The sequence below is a fragment of the Penicillium solitum genome (assembly GCF_028829755.1).
Source record: "Penicillium solitum strain IBT 25940 chromosome Unknown utg000003l_segment0_segment0, whole genome shotgun sequence".
Taxonomy (NCBI): domain Eukaryota; kingdom Fungi; phylum Ascomycota; class Eurotiomycetes; order Eurotiales; family Aspergillaceae; genus Penicillium; species Penicillium solitum.
Window position 1 is genome coordinate 4,038,584 of NW_027072123.1, and position 21,973 is coordinate 4,060,556.

Here is a 21,973-nt window from a genome sequence, read left to right on the forward strand (position 1 = left end):
AATAAGCGGCCTCTTAAGATGGTTCGAACATGTTGTTATTATTCAAGGATATCTCCAAAGACTGCCTTATCCAGCCATCTACCAGTAGACTTGTCATATACACAAAAGTACAAGTACACATGCATGTAGCAGTGCCTCTGTCCAAAGTACCTAAGTACCTCGGTACCTCACTGATCAGCCACAGTTACACCACCCCCTAGCAACCCACAAGTACCCGGGGATGTCTATGTACCTGACAGGACTTAGCGTCCGACAAAAATACACACGTTCGAACCCGTCGCACTGGTACAAATCGAAGTATATAGAGTTTGCTAGCCTCAGGTACCAAAATAATCCCGTGACCGAAAGTGTAGATATCTTCACGTGACTCTCCCCGTCAAAGTAGCAAAGCCAACATTGAAGTCACACATTGCCCCATTATCATCTCCCCCCAAGACTACAATACTTCCATTCCCAGTCCAAATGTCTCTCTGGAGGTACGTCACACAGCCTTAAACCAACCAACCCCCGCACACACCCCAACACTCGGACCACAAGACAAGAAAGAAAGGAAGAAACTAACAAGCTTCACAGCTCCTACCGCGGCCTCACCCCCAAAACCCGGGCCCTGTTCGGTATCGGCGTTATGGCCTGGGCAGGCATCGGACTCTGGACCACGCCCCAGGTAGAAAACGCTTTGGGCATGCAACCCTCGAAGGAAGAGCAGGATGCGCTGGATCGGAAGTTAGCGGTGCGTGTCTCGCGTATCGGCGGAGAGGAAGGAGAGACATCGGATACCCGTGCGAACTGAACAGTTGAGGTGTCAACGGACGACGTGCGAGAACGGAGCTCCAAGTGCTCATGTGATCGATCCATGAGCTGGTGATGGCGATAGAGGCTACGGGGTGCGCTTTGTGGTCGGCTGTGATTATCTACGGGAGTCATGGGTGCAGTTTTACGGAACCATGGGGGTTGAACGCGACTGGTCGGAAAAGGGCGAAGAGGGAAGACAGTCTGTTGCAGGCTGCCGGACTGGTGTGGAAGGAAGTCTTTCCCTGGATATGGATATCTTGTTGAGTCTACCTTCCCCCGAAAAACTCAATTGCAATATTGTGATTGTGATGCATTGCTGCATTGCTGCAATTCCCTGCCCGTGCCCGTGCCCTTGTCCGATGTCTAAACATTCAACTGCCTACCTACATCCCGCACCCGTCTATCTATTCCCTCAACGCATCGGGACTCCGGGATTCAAAAGAGGACCCGGTTTGTCGGAGCCGGAAGGTTACATACTATGTACCTCTGGAAAGCGATCATAGCGAACCACCCTGCCACTGTTTGTCTTGTCTTCGCGCGTCCCGCCAAGCAAAAAAGAATACAAACAACAAGCAGTGGTCAATGGCCAGTGGCTGACGCCCCCATTCTACATCTGCGAGAGTTGATATGCGTGTGCACGTCCCCATCGGAAAGTCCACAGGGAATGGCCTGATAATCCATGCCTTTCCCTGTCATTTCCCACGCTCACGCCCACGCCAGTCCGTGCGGCTGCAATGACCCCGGCTCCAACCGCCCTGTTCGCAGCGCAGGGAAGGATTGGGCTGCTGCAGCCAGCGATGGTCTTTCCCCGCCTAGCCTCACCTGGTGCGGACGTTTTTTTTTCCCCCTTTCCTGTCTGGGGCATTGGTTGGGGATTCATGTGGCTCGGAAGAATTGCTGCGGCTGAGAGGGTGGATCGTTGCTTAGCCTGGTCTGGATCGTGACATGTTGGTTGTTGTCTCGATGGTCCAATTAGAGGTCGATTTTAATTTCCGACATTTCTCTTTTGTCCGATTGGGAAAGTGATGCGAGGGGCAGTTGGTCTGGTTGGGATTGGAGGTTGTTAGTGATTCTTTGTTTGAGATGTTGGGATGTCCTGTTTTTGGATTTCTTGATCATGGGGTCGTATTATAGGGTTATTTGGAATATGGGGTGTCTAGGTTAGCTTCTACTGTAGTCATCTTGATATATCGAATATTTGAATTGATCCCTGATGTTGCATTGGCTATACTACATAATATTGGGTGCTAGATGGAATGTCTGCAAGAAAAGTCAATGTGAAACAATCTTACCAAAGCACCTTATATCATAAGGTTCTTAAGCAAGAAGACCTCAGATGGCCATACAATGGCAGTGCGGCCCTAAAAGCTTCTTTTTTTTTCGGAGATTAGTTTTATGATATCACTTATAGTGTAGTACGAGGGACCCTTTTACCTTGAAAGATATCTTGTACATCCCAAAGATCGACGCTCATCAATTGGGGTAATCGGGAATTTGATCCATATGCCTCATGCCAGTCTCAATAGATTGCGCCTACATACTCCTATTCTATTCATAGATACCATGGTCTAACTCATGTTCTTAGCTGCCCGAAAGTACGCTATTAGTTTAAAACATTACCTCGCACAAGATCTACAGTAATGTGCTTTTATTCCGGATGAGACAAACCTAGCACCATGCTCGGAGGCCGTTGAGGTGGAACACGGAGATAGAGACCATCCTCCCTGGATGGCTGATAGCATTGCAAGGCCCCGTGGTAGATACATAGTTGGGCCGATACATATCTCGATCTGGAAGGAATCACTAGGTGCACTAGAACATAGCCAACTATACCTAGAAGCTAGCTTCCTAACACGTAATGCGCCCAAGACAGTGGCAAGGGTTGATATTGGAGTAGACATATCATGGACAGGGTTAGTGTGGTAGCAAAGAAATATATCGCGGAGGTATTCATGCAGATGTCAATGGCCACGTCTTGTAGGCAACAGAGACAGATATCGCACTCGGGATAATTGGGTTAAATATAAAGTCTTAAGAACACAGATTGTCTTCCGGGCATCTTGGCTTGATGGCGGATAGGGTTGATTATCGTCGTACTGACAACCCGGGGTCCATTGCTCCAGGCTTGTGCCTTGCTATATCACATAGTCTCCTTGCTATGTAAGCCTAAGCTTTAAAATGCGCTTCCTGGGATTTACTGGCACGCTTTTATTAGCCCGTAATTTCTGCATTGAGTATCAATCTCGTGTCTGAGACTCTAGAATTACAAAAAAGGGAAATTGGGTAAAAAGTGACACCGGAAGCCAAACAAGGACTTTACAGACCTCAGTACTCGGTGAGATGAAGCTTGGCAGCTGATGCAGGCAAGGAAAGGGCTTATATGCACTATAAAACCAGTTATAAAGTGTCCTTTTCGTAATCAATCGCACGTTGATCTACACTACTCTAGATATTACATATGTTAATGTTCATTCCACGGGACGGGTAGAGGCGTAGGGAGTTGTCGAGGGTGCAGCGGAAGCGGCAGGGGCCGCAAGGATAATTCGATATTTGAATTTCAAAAGAATCAAAACGAGAGTGTCATATTCTATATTTGGTATCCAAGTCGATTGTAGATTATCTGCGTAGGATCAGGAGGCAGCAGGACAGCAATGCAACCTGCTTGACCGTAACAACAGTAAGTACAGCGGTCAGGGCATAGCACGTCATTGTTGCGCTCTAATGACATGAGTCATGAAGTAGAGATATTTTAAGTTAATATGATTAATTCTAGCGTAAAAAGAGTAGATTTAAGGGAATAGATGTAGATTAGGGTACATCTACTTTAAAGTGGAAATACCAAGGAAGTAAGAAAGAGTGGCGACATACCAGTATATCAAAATGCCCAGCATGACCAAGGACCAGATTAGGAGTGTCAATTCAAGATATTGAATAAGAAATAAGAGCCCCCCCCCCCAAGCGTCTAGGATTGTCCTTTTGCCTGACTTCCCTTGTACGACGTGCAGAAGTACCTATCCAACCGGTTATGAGTAAACGACCAATGATATTGAACTTACCCCAAGTATCTGAGCGTTTCCCGCCCCCCATTTTTCTCAGTAAAATTAAGTAAAAATACAAAATGATTTATATATTTACAACTATTCCCTTCCGGTGGCAAACGTGGTATTATGTGTGCATATATATACCAACGAAACTTGGAAGCTAGACTTGAAATGGTTTCGGATTAAAGTAAAAGAAAAATAGTCTTTTAACAATAAAAACCTGTTTTTGCTTTCTGAACAAACTCCGTATATCTCTCAAACCTCTTGCTGCATGTGGACGCTACTACCCCAGCCGATCACAGGGGATGTTATTGACAGGGATCAGAGTGTTTAAAACATCGGAATATGCCGAGGTGCAGGGAGGCTTGGGTGATACGAGGATCTCTTATTTAAATATAATTTAACCTGACACATGAGCAGATTTCATTGGAGAGATTGGATTCAACAACCCATCTATTTTACTCTTTACCAAGCATAGGATCAAATTGATGGTCACACCAAAGCCTGTTTTGTTTCACCTGATAATCCTTAGATTGAGAAATGTCTGTTCAATATTTTTTTTATCGCATAGCTAAAACAGGGCTGAGCTGACATGTACATTGTAATGAAGCATCACCTGCACTGTTGTCGATCAGGATCTGCATCTAACGATTTCTTACATTTAATACTTTAATACATATAATATATTCATATTATAAAAGCTGACCAACTTAAAAAAATCATTTATATTACTTTACTTTTCTTGTCTTATAAGGCGATCTCTGTTGCCTAGCAGGAAAGCAACCTTAGAAAATACCTAGGTATCCAAACATAGCCTCTAAACCCTACAAACAGACTGCTGCTCACTCTAATTGGTTCTATTCTCTTGATCCATTCTGCATCTTACCGTTCTACTCTCCCTATCTGCACGGAGTACTACAGAGTACACAATACGGAAATAGTACCCACCTTGCTTCGTTTGATTTCGAGACCGCGGAGCCTCCCCAAAAAGCAAAGGAGAGAATTAAGTAAAAAAACAATAAATAATAAAACCAAGTAATCCACACTAAGCCCTTTAATCTTGCATAGACTTTTAATTTTTAATGAACTCAACCCAATCATTCCCGCAGTCGGGCAACCCATGTCTGCTTACTTCGGGGACGTCCATGTAGTCATCAGACACGAAAAGAGAGAGCCCTGGAAGTAAATTACCGGTCCTTGCTTCATGTTTTTATTGGATGCTGAGAGAGAGGGAAAATAAAAATAAGTCAAACAAAAAGATTAAAAAAAAAAAACAGGGCAAAGACCGCATAAGTCCATATCCATTGAAAACGGGACTGGGAGCCCTGCAATAGATGAGGACTAGGACCAGGACCGCAGCAAATAACGGTTCCTGGCTATCGAACAGAGCAAATCGGGGAGTTTCGAATGTTAGACTGGATACTCCGTGTGCATTTGGTTTTGATGTTTAGTGTCTGGAAGATTTGCTTTTTGACGGTGTTGTCATACTACGGAGTATATTTGGCTTCATTAATGATATGGGCTTTTTTATCAATACTTCCATGTAAACAATAATGCCAATTCAGCTATGATTATCGAGATACTAATGATCTCAAGTCCAGATCTTAATTAAATCGGTTCTATTCGATAGGAGATTCCGTCATTTTCTTGTGAAGACAGTCTTTAATGACATTCTGTATGCTTCTTTTTCAAAGAAACGAGAGACAATATCTCGAGTAAAAAATTGGAAGCGAATCAAAAGGGATAAAAGAATAGATCACAATGAAATAAATCAAGGCCACAAAGTCCAACTAGCAATCAGATGATAAAAAAAAAAATAGAAAAAGAAATAAGATAAAATAAAACAACGAATAGAAATGGCCTCATGATCCCCCCACGCCGTCCTGCACCAGTGCATAAACCCCCTTCCCATTTGATCATAGCAAAAAATAAAAAATAAAAAATAAAAAAAAGGATAGAACACGAAAAGAAACATAATTCAGATAAACCAAGACACAAAATCAAAAAGGCACAGCCTAAGTGCATAAACTATGCGAATTCTGAATAGGATCGTAACGGCTATAAGTAGTTGAGTAAACGGGGTCGTACCCACCAGTACTAGACTGGCGGTGTTGGTGGCCAGGAACCCCTGTGTAGTTATTATCCTGATAGGGATCTGATTTGAGGTAAAGGTCGGACTTGATCGTATCCATGGGGTCCATGGTATCAATCATTGAGTACTCGAACCCAGAAGAAGAAGAGGAGGAGATGAGAGGACTATCACTGAGAGGGGAATGATCAGCGACATTCATTTTGCGATGATCGGATCTGCCGTAAGAAAGACCATTTCGATGAGACGCGTCGTACATGAGCATGTGTGAACGACCCGTTTGGCCCAGCCCGTGAGGAAGGACACCGCAGGTGTTGTCTCCGCCAGTCCCATCTGGACCCATACTGCCAGTACTGCCACGGCGTCCGTCCTTGTAGTGACCCGGTGAACGTCCGCGGACGACTAGGGGGTGGGAGTGGCGTCGGGCGATCTGGATCCACTCGGTTTCACCGGGAACCGAGCTAGCAACCTCAGCATACAGTTCAACGACCAGATTGTAATATTGTTGCTGGGCGCGGCGCTTGCCGTTGTTGGCGGTCGCTTTTTGGAATTGGATGCGTTCGAATACGTGGGAGGTTGGGGGCTGGCACGGCTGAGGTGTCCCGGCGAAGGAAGGGCTGTAGTCCATAGATTGCGAGCCAAGGGGGAATCCGGAAAGACTTCCATTAACTGATGAGGTTGCTGTGAATGAAGGTGGTGGTGCAGGCTGAAGAACGACACGACCTGGTTTGCGTTCGGATTGCTTGTCTCGCTTTGGGGTGTGTTGAACAAGTTCTCTGGTTTCTCCATATTGACCGTTCACGATAGCTGAAATCGCCATTGAAAATCCACGGATTGGTTCAAGGGTCTGGTCAGGATAGCGGATGTATAGAGGGGCAGTGGGAGGCCAGGGATGAAGTCCAAAGCCGCAGGTTACTGCGAAGTAGTTGCGGCGATAGCAAGTCCACTTGCCCTCAGCTGGAAAGGGCCCTCGACCCATTTTTGCTTGAACATCTGGTTTCACTGTCTGATATTGGCCGCCAAACTCTGCAACAACTGTATGAAGAATGGTCGTGGCGTCAAAAGGCGGAGCCTCAACCTGGGGCTGTGAGCGTTGTGAGGACTCCACTATCGGTTGCTGATACATATTATTCTGAGATCGATCCATCCCGCTATCTAAAGCGCGAGGAGTGCCAGGATACCCATGGCTACGGGAGAGATCGTTCATTCCCCCCAAGGGCATGCCGATATTTCCCATTCCGCGCTGTAAAGCGTATGAACCGTAGGAGTTATTGCGTCCCATGAGTGCTGGAATGGAGTTCAAGGCGTGCCCTGAACTTTGCATCCCAGATGGCATGCCAGTCGGCGGTTGACTAGATGAGCAAAGATCAGTACTCATGAACCTCATCCAACTTTATAGTAGAGCGAAAGCTTACAGCGCTGGCACCCGCTGATAGTCTGCCATTCTATCAAAGGGATGCTGAAGCCGAGAGATATGAGGAAAGAGGGGACCAGATGTGGGCGAAAATGAGTCTTTACAACACCACAATTTCATCAGTCAAAGGAAGTACTTTGGGGAGTTTGAAGTATAAGAAAGAGGGGGCTTACCGGGACAAGAGTCTGGTGGAGTCATTGCAAGAGCACTCGAACCCGAATATCTAAAGTAAGGAATGGTTCAGTCAAAGCTCTCAAAGCTGATGGGAAATCCACGTGCGATCGCCTGGAATTAAAACAGTCCAGCAGATATCATATGAGTCCGGGCGCAGCACGGAAACCATGATGCGTTAAAAAAAAAGAGACAATCGAAACGGGGGCGAAAAGAGGCAAGGACCTCAACGGCACGAGCTCAGATAAAAAGGACAAAATATCGGAAGAAAGACATGCAGGCAGCAGATTGGTATGGAAGGTACAGAAACAGGCTGGCCTGAAGTTCAAGCTGCCCGGACCCGGAGGAAGCGCAGCGACAAGGGGGTCGAGAGGCTGACCGAGTGGAGCGCAAGGGCAAGTCCGGATTGAAAGATTGAAAGGAATAGAAAAAAATAACTTACTGTAAATCCTGCATCACAGGCTGCTGTGCGTGGTACCTCACGCCGTTGGTGTCAGGCATAGAGACAAGACCTCCGACTCGCTGGCTGTTGTCGTCTTCATCCGTTCCAAACCCTGTCACATGGGAGTTCATATAGTCACCCTCCGAGGTAACAGGATCGTTCAATGAGAATACCTCCGAGAGAAGTGCTGGGGAATTCATAGGTTAGAGACAGGGAAGATATATGGACCAAAAAAAAAAAGAAATTGGGGAAAAAAAAAGTAAAACGGAAAAAGGTGAATAGAAAAAATAATGTTGAATCAACCGCATGACGGAATGAACAGGGAATGGAAAAGAGAGAGGCTTACAGGGATTCATCCTGAGCGTGCTGATTCCAGGTGCCTCGAGGACCCTTAAGTTTTTTTTTTTTGGTTATTCGATGTAACACTGGACGAGACGCCAAAGCTGTCTGGGCCTTGCAGTCTTGGGTGGCAAGAATTTGATGTCTAGAATAGCAATAAAGGTTAGGTAAGGTCAAAAAGAACTCTCTGTATAGTCAAATTCCCTCACAGTACTCGATTGATACCTTTGGTGTTCAGAATCACTCAAAATGGCGTATGCTTTTGAGCCTATGAGGATCACAGGAAAAAGAATCAATACAGCTCTTAGTCTTGGATATAAACCAAAACACAATGCTCACAGTAAGAAGTAGTTTGGAGAAAGGCAAGTGATAAAAGCTTTGGAGTGGAGGGGAGTAGACAAGTGGGTGATAAAGAGCGAAGAAGTATAAATGAAGATAGGAAAGGTCTCCAGGGTTATAAAGATGAGCGTGAAGAGTAATACATATGTAGTATTCTCAGTAAAACGGTGCCCTTTTGGACAGGCGTTGACAGGAAGAAGTAGATGAATGTCCGAGCCAAAGGAGTGCGTCACCGATTTATAGACATGACTTCCTAATTGGGAAATCACGCATCAACTTAAGTCATCAGTACAAAAGTACAAGGGAAGAGAGTTAGAATAGATCGGGCCAGAATCTATGTTCTTTGCAAACCCACGATCTAAGATGAAGGGGGGGTATGAAGCAAGAAGACTGGGGGAGAAAAGAATTAGCCAAAAATCAACCAAAAAAGCCCCAAAAATAACCAAAAATAACAGAAATAACAATAATCACAATAATGACAATCACAGAAACCGCAGCAATCACAGTTAATGGAGGGGCAAAATGAATAAAAAATAAAAAATAAAAGATTTTAAAAACAAAAGAAATCAAAAAAATCAAAAATCAAAAAAAGGAGAATCTCCAGAAGGGGAAAGAAAAAGACAACTGATGTAATCTGGTGTGACAGCCCTAGAGGGTGAGCAAATAGAAAGCTCTTCCAAGATTGTCCCCGGCATAAGTATCTTGCAGGTATTGCAGAAAGAAGAATGCTTCCAATTCTGCAACCCTAGCTTGGTATTTAAGAAAGAAGCATGGTCAAAGCATAGTAGATCTTAAAGGGAATCATTTCTTTTGACAGGTTGCAGGGAGTAGATCGGTGGCTTACCTGATAAATGGAGGATATGTGTGAGGTGTTAAGAACAGATCTGGTACGTAGTATACGTATACAATTGAATCTTTATGGTCCTCGAAAAGAAAGAGAAAAAAAAAAAAGTTGCAATTGAGACCTTCTACAGAATGAATGATTCTGGTCTATATTCTTGTTTAAAGCCGTTCTCAGGATTGTTACTCCCTGAAGAATCATTAGTCTGCCCTAGTAAGACTCCCATGGGGAGGGGACTCACTAGTGATGGTCTAGCCGATAGGCGATCAGAACCACGAGTTGGGATCTGCCAGGGACAGTGAAATACGTTGTATTCGGCAAAGCTCCAATGGGTGGCAGTGGGTTTGCATAGGGGTCCAACCATAATCAGCGAAAGAGATCCGGATTATCATTTTCATTTTCTGGGTATACCTAGGTATAGTCTCCTTGAGGAGGAGGAGGAGGAGGGGGGGGGGGGGGGGAGTAAAATTTACTTATTTTCTTTTTCTAATTCTCAATGATTTGTATTTGGAAGTTCCGAATTTGGAATTTTGGTTGTCCGGGTCAAGCGCAAATAGTCTAGTGTATCTCCATAGTAAAAAAGAGTAGCATCAAATCACCACCGGGCCCTATATAGTTTGATTGTTCAAGGAGGACGGCATTGGTCAGAACACCCCATGTTGCGTGCTAGAAGGACCCGATGCCGGCTGCACGGACCGTGATGGGTAAGGGCACGGTATGTACACGTTGTATGTGTTTTCCATTACAGATAATTCCCGATGGGATCAGATGTCCAAGTGCGAATACCCGACAGACGGGTCGCTGCAGGAGAGCGAAATAAGATGAAACTAGAAATGATAGAGGAGATGATCGACCCCCAGGATATGTACCTATGCAGACCCATGATAGAGGTGGTTGATGTATCAGACTTGGGGGGGAGGAGGAGGGGGACCACAGACCAATGACAAAGGGTGAATTAAATATGAGAAATGACCAAATCGGGTAGACAATCTTCACTAAATTCCATAATGTTTTGTAGATCGATCAGAGTGGTTCCCAGATTCATTTTCCAGCTTGATTCTTTAAGCCATAAGAGGCTCGAGGCACCAGCAGCAGTTCTTGCATGAAGAAAGTGGAGGATCATGCGATCGACAAGTTCCATTCAGCATGTTGCATTGTCCATGTTGGCGGTGTTCACACCGACAGAACCGACCCGACCCGGCAGAGCAATAAAAATAGCATGTTCGAGATGATGCACCCAACTAGATCCACTCCACTCTGAAAGAGAACCAACAGAGTCTTGGTAAGCCCGACTTTTCTTCTGGTGCGAAACCGTAATGGTGCCCTAACTGCAGATGGGGTCTCCACCACTAGAGAAGCTAACGCAGCCTAGCGGGGTAGACAATGATTGCGGTCCGTACCCGGGAGCCTTTTCCAGAACCGTAGCGGCACTAGTCCCACCGTTCCGTCCCAAGAAAATATCAAGGGGAGGTCATAGATTCAAAAAGATCCTGGTCTTCAGTGGATCCTGATCGTGTCGAGAGAACCGCATTAGTGGCTAGCAAGATCGACCATCCCGCAGGAGGCTGGGTGAAATGGCAAGGTGCAGTGGAAAAGCACCCGCCAAGCTAACGATTGGCTGGATAAGCCGTAGATTCGTTTTCCTTAATGGTTATGGCGGGTATGTTGTGCAGCTATTTGCCCCCACAGGACCACACACAACGACCGTGCTCGTACCAAAATCGGTACTAGGTGCAGAATCGATTAACTGTATCAGGGTCAAAAAGTACTGACCAATGATAACATCGAATCACAAAGTCAAAAATTAAAGGAGGGTGACAAGCGTGTCTAGTGGGCGATGACCTTTCTTTTTGACTCTCGGGGGATCAGCCTCTTCCCGGGTGACGGTCATGGGTTAACACGTGCAGGGGGGCGGTGAACTGGATACAAGAAATTTACAGGTATCAGGGACATGTACTAGGTACATCAACTGGGAATAATTAAAAGGTAGATAGACTATGTATAATATACACATGTACGTACCTAAGTACTAATAGGGCCGTAGGTGGAGTGGAGTACATATATATCTTCAAATGTTTACGCTAAATTTATAGACCTTCATTTCATTTTTTTTGGAAATATTGGAATCTTAGACCAACTCTAATTGAAATCAAATCTTCTCAAATCATTTTATCATTTTATCATTTTGTCATTTTGTCATTTTATCATGCAACTAATAATGCAACTCGAACAACACTATCAGATCCATCAGCCCACTTACCCGTGAACAATCCACATGTCACTTTTCGATCTATCAATCCTACTTTCTCAAGCAGGGATCACAGCACTACTCCGTATCGAGTAGATGAGATACAGAAGAGAAACGAGGGCTCAGAAATTGTCCGATACGTGGGTACATCCAGGACTGCAGGTACCTTGAACCCAATGCCAATAATAAATTGACTTTTAGAGAAATGCATGAACCCATCTATGGATTTTATCGACATGGATTAGCCCCAGAACCCTTGACGCCGGAAAAACTCTGAAAAGTTTGACGTTGCAACTGTCTCAGCCCAATCTGCCCTAGGGCCTTTGGGGTCCCTGTCTCTGTTTCGGGCACGTGCCATCTACCGAGTCTGTTTTCCCCATGGGTTGGCATCTTCCAAAAAAAACCAAAAAAAGGAAAAAGATATTCCCCGTGCAACAATTCTTCGCTGCAGGTCAATAACAAAGCCCGTGGCCAATGCCATGCCTTTCATTGCTGGTTACATTCGGGTGTTCGATCTTTGGACAGGGGGGGCGAAAAACCTACAGCTCGGCCTACTAGGCAACGGTAGAGGTTGAGCTATACCATCCCGGAGTCGGGATTGCTGACTTAACCGTGTTTATTGGAGTATTTACCATTTTTACAATAGAAAATTCAAGAGTCAAAAGCCAAAAATAAAAAAAATAAAAATAGCCATTGGCTAACAATCTAACCTAGGTACAGATCTAAAATGTCATTCTAGACTGTTTATCCCCCTTGTCTTGCTGCCTCAGCCCCCATATGCTCGTTGCTCCAGGATCTGAGGATGCGACACGCCCGATGGACCCATATGCCATGTTCAATGCACTAATCCTGGTCGATTGGGTCTAGAGTTTCAATCCACGCATGTCGGGGGAGATATTCCTGGACGATAACTACCAAGTAAGGAAAGAGTCGACACATCCTCATATCCGAAGACAATAGGTTTTGACTGAGACATATTAAAGTTTTCCTTTCCCAACGGCCGAGGCCTCCAGGGCTTCCCTTCCATCCCGAGACATCCACCGGCCTTGACCGGGCAAAGAATTGATTTACCTAATTCTACCTAGTAACAATATCTTGTACCATCTCAAGACTCATACCACATCGAGCCGGCACATACATTCAACGGGCAATGGTACGATTTCGAACCGGATTTTGGCCCTGTCCTTTCGACCATGGAGATTAAACAGTTCAGGCCTCTATGGCTCCACAATTCCTGGCATTGGGTCGTCTGGACACAAGGTTCTGTGATGGGTTACCTGTGTATCACTTCTTCCGAGATTGATGGTTACTTTCAGTGAAAGTAGAGCCGAGTACTGGTAGCCTACTACAATGGGCTAGATGCCTTGCTGTGGGAAATTGGGAAGATCCTTTCGCCCTCGACTTCCTTGTCAGCGAAGGCAAGAGTTTGCCCCGAGACTGGGATGATCATTGGCGGTTTCCCCACCCTGTGATCCCAAACCTTGATCACCTTGGATCTATAGCCCGCCAGCACAGATCGTATCACGACCAGGAAGTTCCCGGGCGAAAAGTTCCATCAACATCTGAAGTATCCGACCCTGTCGACATGGATGGAAAGACAAGGCACCAACCAAACAAGGATTACAATAGAAAGAAGGATGTGTCATTGGCTCGCCGCCCTCCAAGATTCTGGATATGAAGCTTGTCAGGCGAGGGAATATGCTTTGGATGGCGTTGGATGCAGACCAGTTGAAGACCCCACTCATCATCCAACAACTCATCCGGCCGGTTTTTTTGCCTCCCCGTGGCAATTGTTACCAGCCCTTGACAACCATCCTGGGAGTAGCCTAGCCAACCCTAAGCCATGTCGATGTAGCACGGAGGAACAGCCAAGAAAAAACTTGCTCACCGGCCGAAACGCTCCCAGTGAAGAACTGCCCTTCTGGTCGAACTCCTCGAGCCAATGGCAACTGGATTACGTTGTTTGGCGCCGACATTCCCTGCAATGTCACTAAGACTTCGGAACGTCTCGAACGCCCATTCACATGTGTTTTTGGTTGTCATACTGGATGCCGCCGTGGGCGGAGTGGAATGCTAAAACCACGGTGGGATGGTGAGAGTTTCCGAAGGAGCTAGGGCCAATCCTACAGGGAACATTTTCGGCCCTCTCCGCCACTGTCTACGTAGCCCGTGTCTTGTTTCGAGTAGGGGAGCATTCGGCGAAAAGCCGGACCCGTAGGTAAGCTTTTCCCGCCGATTCAAGTCTCTTTCCTAAAAGAAACACCGATGCTACGTTATGCAACCCAATCCCGTTACCGGGAAATTTCAACAACACTTCTGCCGACGAGGCTGGGTCTGGGTTTGACTTGCTGAAATCTAATAGCGATCTGTACATTGGTACTTTGGTGATTGACCCTGGGATCTGGCACCCGGGGGAGCGTAGCTAGTACGCAGTAGTATGAAGCTAGGGCACAGTAGGAAAAAAGTCCAGGTTGTTTGAGTTGCATTTCCTTCCGATGTCATCTCCACTGTCATGCGAAGATGCAGAAAATTTGATCTCTCAATGCAATCCCTGGAGACTTTGAACAATCGAACAGTCGAGGCCTGCGACATTTATCTTCCAGATGACGGTTTCACCGTCAACGGCGTGCAGGATTGTTGTCAGCCAAGTCTGGCACCTGGGCATCGGGTTTGTGCTGGCTAGGAGGGTGGAAAGATGTGGAAATTTGCCAAGGCTAGAGTCAGCAGCGAGAGAAAGCTTGCAAGGAGTCGACTGGCTTGGATGACTGGTGCCTGAGTTAGCATCGACTGTGATCATCAATTGGTGTTAGCAGCTTGAGTCAATTTGAGCTCGTTACTAGGGAAATTGCGCATTAACATGTCTAGTGGACGCTGAAACGCACTTCCAATCCAACGATGATCTTCATTTCTATGCTGATCAACAAATGAAACGCATGTTGGTGAATTATCTCAGCAGACTTGCCGCTTCTAGGACGTCGTCCCTTCATACGAGCACGGTGTTGGTTTCCCATGGGTGCTTGGAATGTTCCATGGTAGCCGTGAAGCAATTATAGAACAGTTGCTTCGAGAAGAACCTTGGAAGGATTATCAGAAACGCAAAGAACATCTACCGTGGATGAGGGTACAACCCGTGAAACTACCCAGAAAACCATGTATGAAGTTCAAAATTTCTCTAACCCATTGCTTTTGTATAGACTGACGAATGCAAGTAACTGACATGCTGGATGTCTTTTTGGGAATCATCATTATCAACCAGGTCCTACAGTACAAGGAAAAGAGCTTCGGCCCAAAGATAGGCCCGCCTGAGAAGAAGGAAAAGTTCCATTCAAAAAGTCGTAAGAGAGAACCGAGAAAGAAGTTTAAGTAGTCCGCTTGGCGAACTCGACGCGGAGAATAAGGTGGCGGTAACCGACTAGCAGAAAAACAGGTTAGCACTCGAGGAACTTGTAGAAAGAAAACCACGAAACGGAATATTGAAGACATACAGCCATCCACCTTCTCGCAAGCAAGTGCTGCGTCGCCACGATCCGCATAGCTGATGAAAGCAAAGCCCTTGGCTCTCTGGGTTTCCCGATCCCGTGCAAGGAAGACTCTGGTGACACGACCGAAACGTTCGAAGAGATCCCGCAACTCGTTCTCCTCTGCCAACTCGCTGACCTGTTTGTGAAAAAAAAAGAGTCAGTACCGAACCAAGATAAACAAGTATGACGCTCGTAGAGCTCGTAGAAAGCAGAATAATGGCAAAACATACGTTCGTAACTCTGAGAGTCGCCAAATCGTCCTTCTCGAAACGACCACCCATCTTCTCGCCGCCACCAGCACCGCCCTTCCGCATGTGAGGAGGAACGTAGCTGGACTTTCCAGCACCAAGACCACCCGCATCGTCCTCTGCCTCGGCGCCACCAGCAGCAGCAGTGCCCTCCTCGACGGGGGCCATAGTGTCCTTGAAGGGACAGCGAGCGGTGAAATGCTCTCCACTGCAAATACGACACTTGACCTTCTTGTCCTTCAACTGGTCCTTCATGCTGCCCTTCTCGCCACCCTCCTTCTCAGCCTCCTTAGCGTTGGCCTTCCAGTTGACGCTGGGACGGAAGATGATGTTCTCGCCGACGGAGGTAGTGTCGAACGAGGGACCGGCGGCGTGGCCCTTCTCGAGACCGAACTTGTCCCATTTGCGGCGTTCGGCGACCTGGGGGTTGACGTGTTCGCGGACAATAGTGGTCTTAATTCGGCGGGTGACCTTCACTTTCTTGTTGTCATCGTTGTAGCGGTAGGAAATGACGGTCTTGGTGCCGTCCTTGTTCGCGATCACTTCTTGCGGCGGGAGCACGGAGGGGTCATCGAAATCTTCGTCGTCAGCCCAGTCGGCGCGGCTGAAAAATAGAGAGATTTGTTAGGTCAGAATTTTTGGTAGGACTGAAACTGCGTATACTCACTTCCCGGTTGGAGACATGTTGTAAGTGATGGTGTTATTACGGCTGCTGAATTTCTCGATTTCTTTCAAAGGCGAATCCGTTGTGGATTTAATAATTTGCCGTGGCGCAGCTGTGGCTGGTGGCGGAAATCACGTGGCGCGGTGTGTATAACCCCATCTAAAGTGGTTCCAAGGTTCTCAACCTCACTCGTTTCTACATCCTGATGGAGTAAATATTCCTTCTACTCTCACTATTTTCTCGGCGATAAACATGATCGTGCTCCCAAATATCAAATCTCTCCGCGGGCGCCACTTTCAGACATACTTCGCTTTGAGGACTCTTCCTTCGAACTAGAGAGATTACTTGCAATGACAGAGTTCATCTACTCTCTCAACTCATGGTACTTCTCAGAATTAGCGCTGAAAAATCTCGGACAAGCCCTCTCAGTATGCCATTTCTTCAAACAAAGTGATCCTGCTATACGAGGTGGTGTTTAACTATATCGGAACCTTCTGGTTTCAATAGGCAATTCCGCAGTTGTTTGAGTACGCTTATTATTTTATGGCTCGACAGATCTTAGATATCTCGCTTCCTTAGATAGGAGACCATCTTTCCCATCGCTAGATGGGTCGCATGTGCTATTATAAATAGATGTTGATGCCTCAGGCATCTTAATAACTCGTCCGTCTCCTTCGTAATATAACTTGGGGTTTTATTTCGCTAAAATCTGGATCGTGGAAATTTAAGTAGGCATTAGTTTAATAACTCATACACTGACGAAAGAAGGCTTAGCGATTTCATGCGCCTTGGCACGGCGTAATTGTTAAATAAGGAAGAAATGGGGATCGATGGGTAACTTAACCGATCTACAGTCTGGGGGCTTAGGGTGAGGCTTGGTACTATAGGTATCTGCAAAATCCGGTTATGTTAATGTGTAATTAGTTCATGTATAGCCCTGGAGCTTTTTCTGCCATACTTCCGAGTACTACGTTTTACTAAAAGACATAAATTGATTCCAGCCTTTCTAAATATATGAAACAGAAAGCAGGAGGACAGAAACTGGAAATATAAAGTCAAGTACATCTTCTGAGAAAAACACAATCTTGAAATAGTGAACAAAAGGAAACCCCGAAAAACTCCCATGACTTCCTTAGTAAGTATAGTGGTTGTTTCGTGTGTGCTGAACCAGGTTGTCTGCACGATTAAAAGCCTTGTCACAGCCTTGCACTAGGCATGGATGAGCGAGAGGGCTGACGTGTATTTTCCGAACGTGGCGAATGAGGGAGGATTCCCGTTTGAAAGTGCCCCTGTAGGCACACCCTTCCCACTTGCATTGGAACTCGGGATCGTTGGAGCTGTGCGGAGGTGACCTATGGAGTAAGTTAGTTAGATATAGCCCCGGTTTATATACATATCCAGGAAATAGTCTTACCCGCTGATTTGACGTCTTTTAGCGCGGCTTCGAGTGTTGTTCCGTCCCCTGGAAATTACAGCCGGTTCTTGGGGGGATTTGGTTGGGCAGAAATTCCAGGATTCGAGGCGTTCTGTTGGTGGCGCATGCTAGTTTGCATGACGCCACTGGATATTCCCTGCATCGCCAAGGGATTTACCCGGGTGCGAGGCGACAGGTAGGAGGACACAGGTATTTCACTGGGCATGGACCGTTCGACTTCTGCGGATGCGCTCCAGGCGAGATCAGGGGTTAAATGAGAGAAGGTCTGGGCCGGATCGTCTAGGCTATACGCGTAAATATGGGTGTCTTCCCACTGTTGATCATAGGGCCATGCCATGTTGAGCAAAGAAGGCAATTTACTGTAAGAAGCCCCTCCTAGGATAAGGAACTAAAAAGAGTATTGCTAAAGAACTGTTGATGAGAAATGCTGGAGAGTAAATCCATTCTGTCAGGGGCAGGGAACTGTATTTATGTTGTTCGAACGATGAATCTTCAGAAAATGAGCCTTGGTGCATATCCTCAAATTATGGAGAGACGAGGTTCCAAGGTGATAGAACTCCCTATGGGCAACCCGATATTTGCGCAAGGACGAATGAGATTCTTCTCTCACGGTCGAGGATAGATTGGGGTTCTAGAAACCCTTCAGAAATCTCTCTCATTCAATACGCCAACCCTGACCGCAACAAAACTTTCCAACAAATGATAGCTCACAATGCGTCATAGGGTAGCTACGTGTACTCTGTAATTCATGAGGCTATGCACGCCAAGCCTCTTTCCAGCGAAGTCTGCGAATCAACCAATGAGACTACATATTTCTAACTGTTTTCACTGCCAGTTGCCTTAAAATCTGACAGCTCGAAACACATTTAGAGCCGACTAGATGGCCTATAGCTTTTACCCAGAGTCCCTTAAGAAGGCTCGTCCGGCACACTCCTCACCACAGCTTGTTCAACAATTCTCACAATCATGGCGGAATCGGACTTCGAACCATTCAAGCTCGAAATCGAGCGTCTGTACATCCATGAGAACCAAACCTTGGCCCATGTGATGGACTACATGGTGTCTAAATATTCTTTTATCAAGTCGTACGTGTTGCAGTACCGATAGGCCACTCCACTCAGCTCACAGATACAAAGCTCAAGCCAGTACAGCCGCCAACTCAAGAAATGGGGCTTTGTCAAGGGTCGCATCACGGCGGACGAGTGGACTTGGATTGCAAACAAGCAGAATAAAAGAAAACACAACGACCACAAGGAAAGCGAATTCTACATTGGTGGAAACCAGGTTCACGTACCAAAGGTCAAGAAGGCAAAATATAGAGATGCCTACGTTTCAAGTATAGCCAGGTACTCTACCGGTAAGCTGCACATATGATTTCAATCAGACCAGAGATTAATAGACTGATCGATATCTAGCCCCTTCCCCGAACACACCAGAAGGACTTTTTGTTTGCACCCCAGCATCGCCAGGAATGCATCTTATTTGGAATGGTGATTCACTCCCATGGCTGCGCTTCATCAAACTTGTGCGTCACATGGGGAATGAAGGTATGTCTTTTCTGGATGATCTTTTCAGACCCAATGCAACCAACGCTTACCATATATTTAGTGGCACCATCGCCGTCCTCGTCCCTGGCCATATTTTCCCCTCGCGGAGCCAATGTGCCCTCTCGCACGGTCAACTACGAACTGATGCATCGCCTGAGCACAATCATACCATGGAACACACTAAGCCACCCCCCGAACATGCATAGTAGCTCTCGAACATCGACAGCTCTGAGAATACTCATGCCAGAAGAGTTTCCGGGCCAGCACGATGCTTTGTCGACGGACTTGAACAACTCTACAAACAAGGGAAGAGATCGTATCAGCTTGGAGCTTTTCCTTCTCTCAAATAACATCACTTCGCAAGATCCGGGTGGACGGACCGAGAGAAACATCAGATCCAATGACGAGCGGGTGATACAAATGTTGAGCGACTCTGGCTGGAAGGACTTGAAACATATTCAGATCCTTTTATCAACTCGTGAGCCAACTGCTGAAGCAATTGCAGAGAGGGTGTTTGCAAGTGCATTGAGGTTACATGACGTGGACGTGGTGAGGATGATGCTTGAAGCCCGCATGGATCCAAACAACCCATTGGTTGAGTCAATCTCCCATGATTTCCTGACACCTCTTCAATTCATTGCACAATCCCAGCACGAACGCGGTGAGGAACTCATCAATCTTCTTATATCCCATGGGGCGGATGTGAATCACTCGGGTAATAGGCATCCACCTTTGTTTTATGCCATCAACAAACACGAGAACAAAATCATGCGTACTCTTATCTCTCACGGTGCTATTGTTACGCCGTCTTGCCTTTCTACTGCTACAAAATTGGAAGATATCGGAGTGTTTGGAGAAATCGTCAACTCATGTTCTGACGTGAACACACGAACAGGATGGCAGGACCCCAGTGCCCTTGCTCAGGCTGTCGAACATCGCAATGTCCCAATAATTCAAATGTTACTCGCCAAAGGAGCCAACGTAAATGATCTGACGATTGTCAATTTCGAGGATGACATTGCAACAACCACTATCTTGGGCCTTGGCGTTCAGTCACAATCTATCGATATTATACACGCTCTACTGTGGGGCTGCCCTGAGATGAACCCTGACTTCGATGGAATGCCTTATATCTCTCCTGTTACACTGGCGGTGAAGGTAGGAAACGTTCAGATTACCCAGGCTCTACTCCAAGCCGGGGTCAATATCAAACCAGCCGATGAGCAAGGGAAAATGACACTGCTTGAACGCGCCATCCGGCACCCTATGGCCTTGACCCTGTGCAAGGTCTTGATTGAATATGGAGCCCGAATTAACAGACAGGTCTCCACCCAGAAACATGAGTTCTCGGCTCTTCTCCTTGCGCTTGAAGGAAATTCTCCCGAAGTTGTTGAGCTCTTGATCGACGCAGGCGCACGCCTCAATGACGAATACTCCAACCCCCCTTACACTGCACTTGGAGCTGCCATTAAAAAGGGGGATGGAGTGTTGATCAACAGCCTCTTGGTAGCCGGAGCTGCATTTGTGGGAACTAAACTACAAACAATCGGCACTTTAGGTACTGCGATGTACCTGCAGGCAAATGGAGTTCTTCAGGGCGTTCTGAGGGTATCAGGCCCCTGCATCCTTGCTGATGCTTTATCAGATGAGAAGATAGATCTAGCTCAGTACTTGCTTGAACATAATGCTGATCATGAAGGTTGCATTGAAAATGAGGACCCTCCCCCTTCCAAACAGACCCCACTGGGAGCAGCAATTCAAGTGCGGGATTTTGGCTTTGCACAAAGACTTTTGGAACGCGGTGCAAAGGTTACAGACAGTGTTCTTGCAAATGCTATAGGCGGAGATCCTGCGTTTCTTGAACAACTACTGGCCAGGTTCCGCGGAAGTGCCCCAACTACAGTTGGAACCGCACTCTATCAAGAGGAACCCCTACAGCTCCTTCAAGAGGCAGGAGTGGACCCCACTGGTGTACCACAACTTTTCCGGGATTTTTGGGAGTTGGAAGAGTTTGAACTGCCACCACCAGAGTCGGTACTCGAAATAGCAGTGGTCGTAGGATCTAGGGAGGATTTACAGTTCCTGCTCCAATGGATGCCCTGGAGCCCAAGGCTGATCGGTCGCGCCTTGACATTTGCGATACTTTTAGATCTGAATGAACTCGCGGAGGATATAATGCCTTTCAATCATGATCTGACTCAGGAGATTACCATCGAATACCCCTCTGGCGAGGACGATTATGGAGAAGTCGAAGGAGAGCGAGAAACATACCGCCCCCTCGAAGCCGCCATCAATAGACAAATGACCCCGATCGCGCGGAAATTGATGGCAAAAGCCGATGTCAACTATCTTGGTCATGGGGCTCGCCGTCGAACGGCATTGCAATATGCGGTTGAAAAAGGAAACATGGAGCTTATCAACCTACTGATTTCGGAGCACGGAGCTAGGATTGATAGCCCTCCTGCCATGGATGGCGGTGCTACTGCATTGCAGATTGCATGCCTCAAAGGTTACATTGGCATTGCAAGAAAACTACTCGACCTAGGAGCAGATGTCAATGAAGCTCCAGCAAAGTATAACGGACGTACGGCCTTGGAGGGGGCGGCTGAACACGGTCGAATTGATATGCTGCAAGTGCTGCTTGACGAAGGCGCGCTGATTGTCGGTGAAGGTGAAACGCAATATCGCAGGGCTATCGAGCTCGCAGAACGCAATGGATACCAGTCTGCTGCAAGGTTGTTGAGGACTTGGAGGGACTCTGTTTATTTGAACCCCGAGGCGGTTTGACAAAGATTTGTTGAGGGTACAAAATGGGGCCCGAATTTTGTCTGTAGAAACTGAA

The 21,973-nt window shown here is 46.6% G+C and overlaps 7 protein-coding genes across 7 annotated transcripts; 4 read left to right on the forward strand and 3 right to left on the reverse strand.

Moving 5' to 3' along the window:
- Window positions 1–422: 422 nt before the first annotated feature.
- Window positions 423–884, forward strand: N7455_005456 (uncharacterized protein). Its single transcript, XM_040961125.2, has 2 exons — window positions 423–476; window positions 574–884. The coding sequence occupies exons 1-2, from the start codon at window positions 463–465 to the stop codon at window positions 788–790; spliced, it is 231 nt and encodes a 76-aa protein (XP_040808424.1). The 5' UTR covers window positions 423–462; the 3' UTR covers window positions 791–884.
- A 4,964-nt stretch (window positions 885–5,848) lies between these two features.
- On the reverse strand, window positions 5,849–8,149 carry N7455_005457 (uncharacterized protein; the record flags this gene model as incomplete). The annotated part of the gene is made up of 4 exons (XM_040957080.2): window positions 5,849–7,274; window positions 7,338–7,434; window positions 7,510–7,559; window positions 7,950–8,149. 4 exons carry the CDS (start codon window positions 8,147–8,149, stop codon window positions 5,849–5,851), a joined length of 1,773 nt encoding a protein of 590 aa, XP_040812349.2.
- Window positions 8,150–12,909: 4,760 nt separating this feature from the next.
- N7455_005458 (uncharacterized protein) lies at window positions 12,910–13,394 on the forward strand (the record flags this gene model as incomplete). Its single annotated transcript, XM_065605036.1, is given in 2 exon segments — window positions 12,910–13,021; window positions 13,033–13,394. The coding sequence occupies 2 exon segments, from the start codon at window positions 12,910–12,912 to the stop codon at window positions 13,392–13,394; spliced, it is 474 nt and encodes a 157-aa protein (XP_065461936.1).
- A 20-nt stretch (window positions 13,395–13,414) lies between these two features.
- On the forward strand, window positions 13,415–14,399 carry N7455_005459 (uncharacterized protein; the record flags this gene model as incomplete). Its single annotated transcript, XM_065605037.1, has 4 exons — window positions 13,415–13,483; window positions 13,547–13,808; window positions 13,832–13,930; window positions 14,197–14,399. 4 exons carry the CDS (start codon window positions 13,415–13,417, stop codon window positions 14,397–14,399), a joined length of 633 nt encoding a protein of 210 aa, XP_065461937.1.
- Window positions 14,400–15,075: 676 nt separating this feature from the next.
- Window positions 15,076–16,169, reverse strand: tif35 (translation initiation factor eIF3 core subunit g; the record flags this gene model as incomplete). The annotated part of the gene is made up of 4 exons (XM_040957180.1): window positions 15,076–15,128; window positions 15,202–15,373; window positions 15,468–16,089; window positions 16,153–16,169. 4 exons carry the CDS (start codon window positions 16,167–16,169, stop codon window positions 15,076–15,078), a joined length of 864 nt encoding a protein of 287 aa, XP_040812383.1.
- Window positions 16,170–17,134: 965 nt separating this feature from the next.
- On the reverse strand, window positions 17,135–17,921 carry N7455_005461 (uncharacterized protein; the record flags this gene model as incomplete). The annotated part of the gene is given in 3 exon segments (XM_065605038.1): window positions 17,135–17,501; window positions 17,564–17,611; window positions 17,623–17,921. 3 exon segments carry the CDS (start codon window positions 17,919–17,921, stop codon window positions 17,282–17,284), a joined length of 567 nt encoding a protein of 188 aa, XP_065461938.1. The 3' UTR covers window positions 17,135–17,281.
- Window positions 17,922–18,550: 629 nt separating this feature from the next.
- N7455_005462 (uncharacterized protein) lies at window positions 18,551–21,918 on the forward strand (the record flags this gene model as incomplete). The annotated part of the gene is made up of 4 exons (XM_040957217.2): window positions 18,551–18,669; window positions 18,721–18,941; window positions 19,000–19,131; window positions 19,193–21,918. The coding sequence occupies 4 exons, from the start codon at window positions 18,551–18,553 to the stop codon at window positions 21,916–21,918; spliced, it is 3,198 nt and encodes a 1,065-aa protein (XP_040812448.2).
- Window positions 21,919–21,973: the final 55 nt, after the last annotated feature.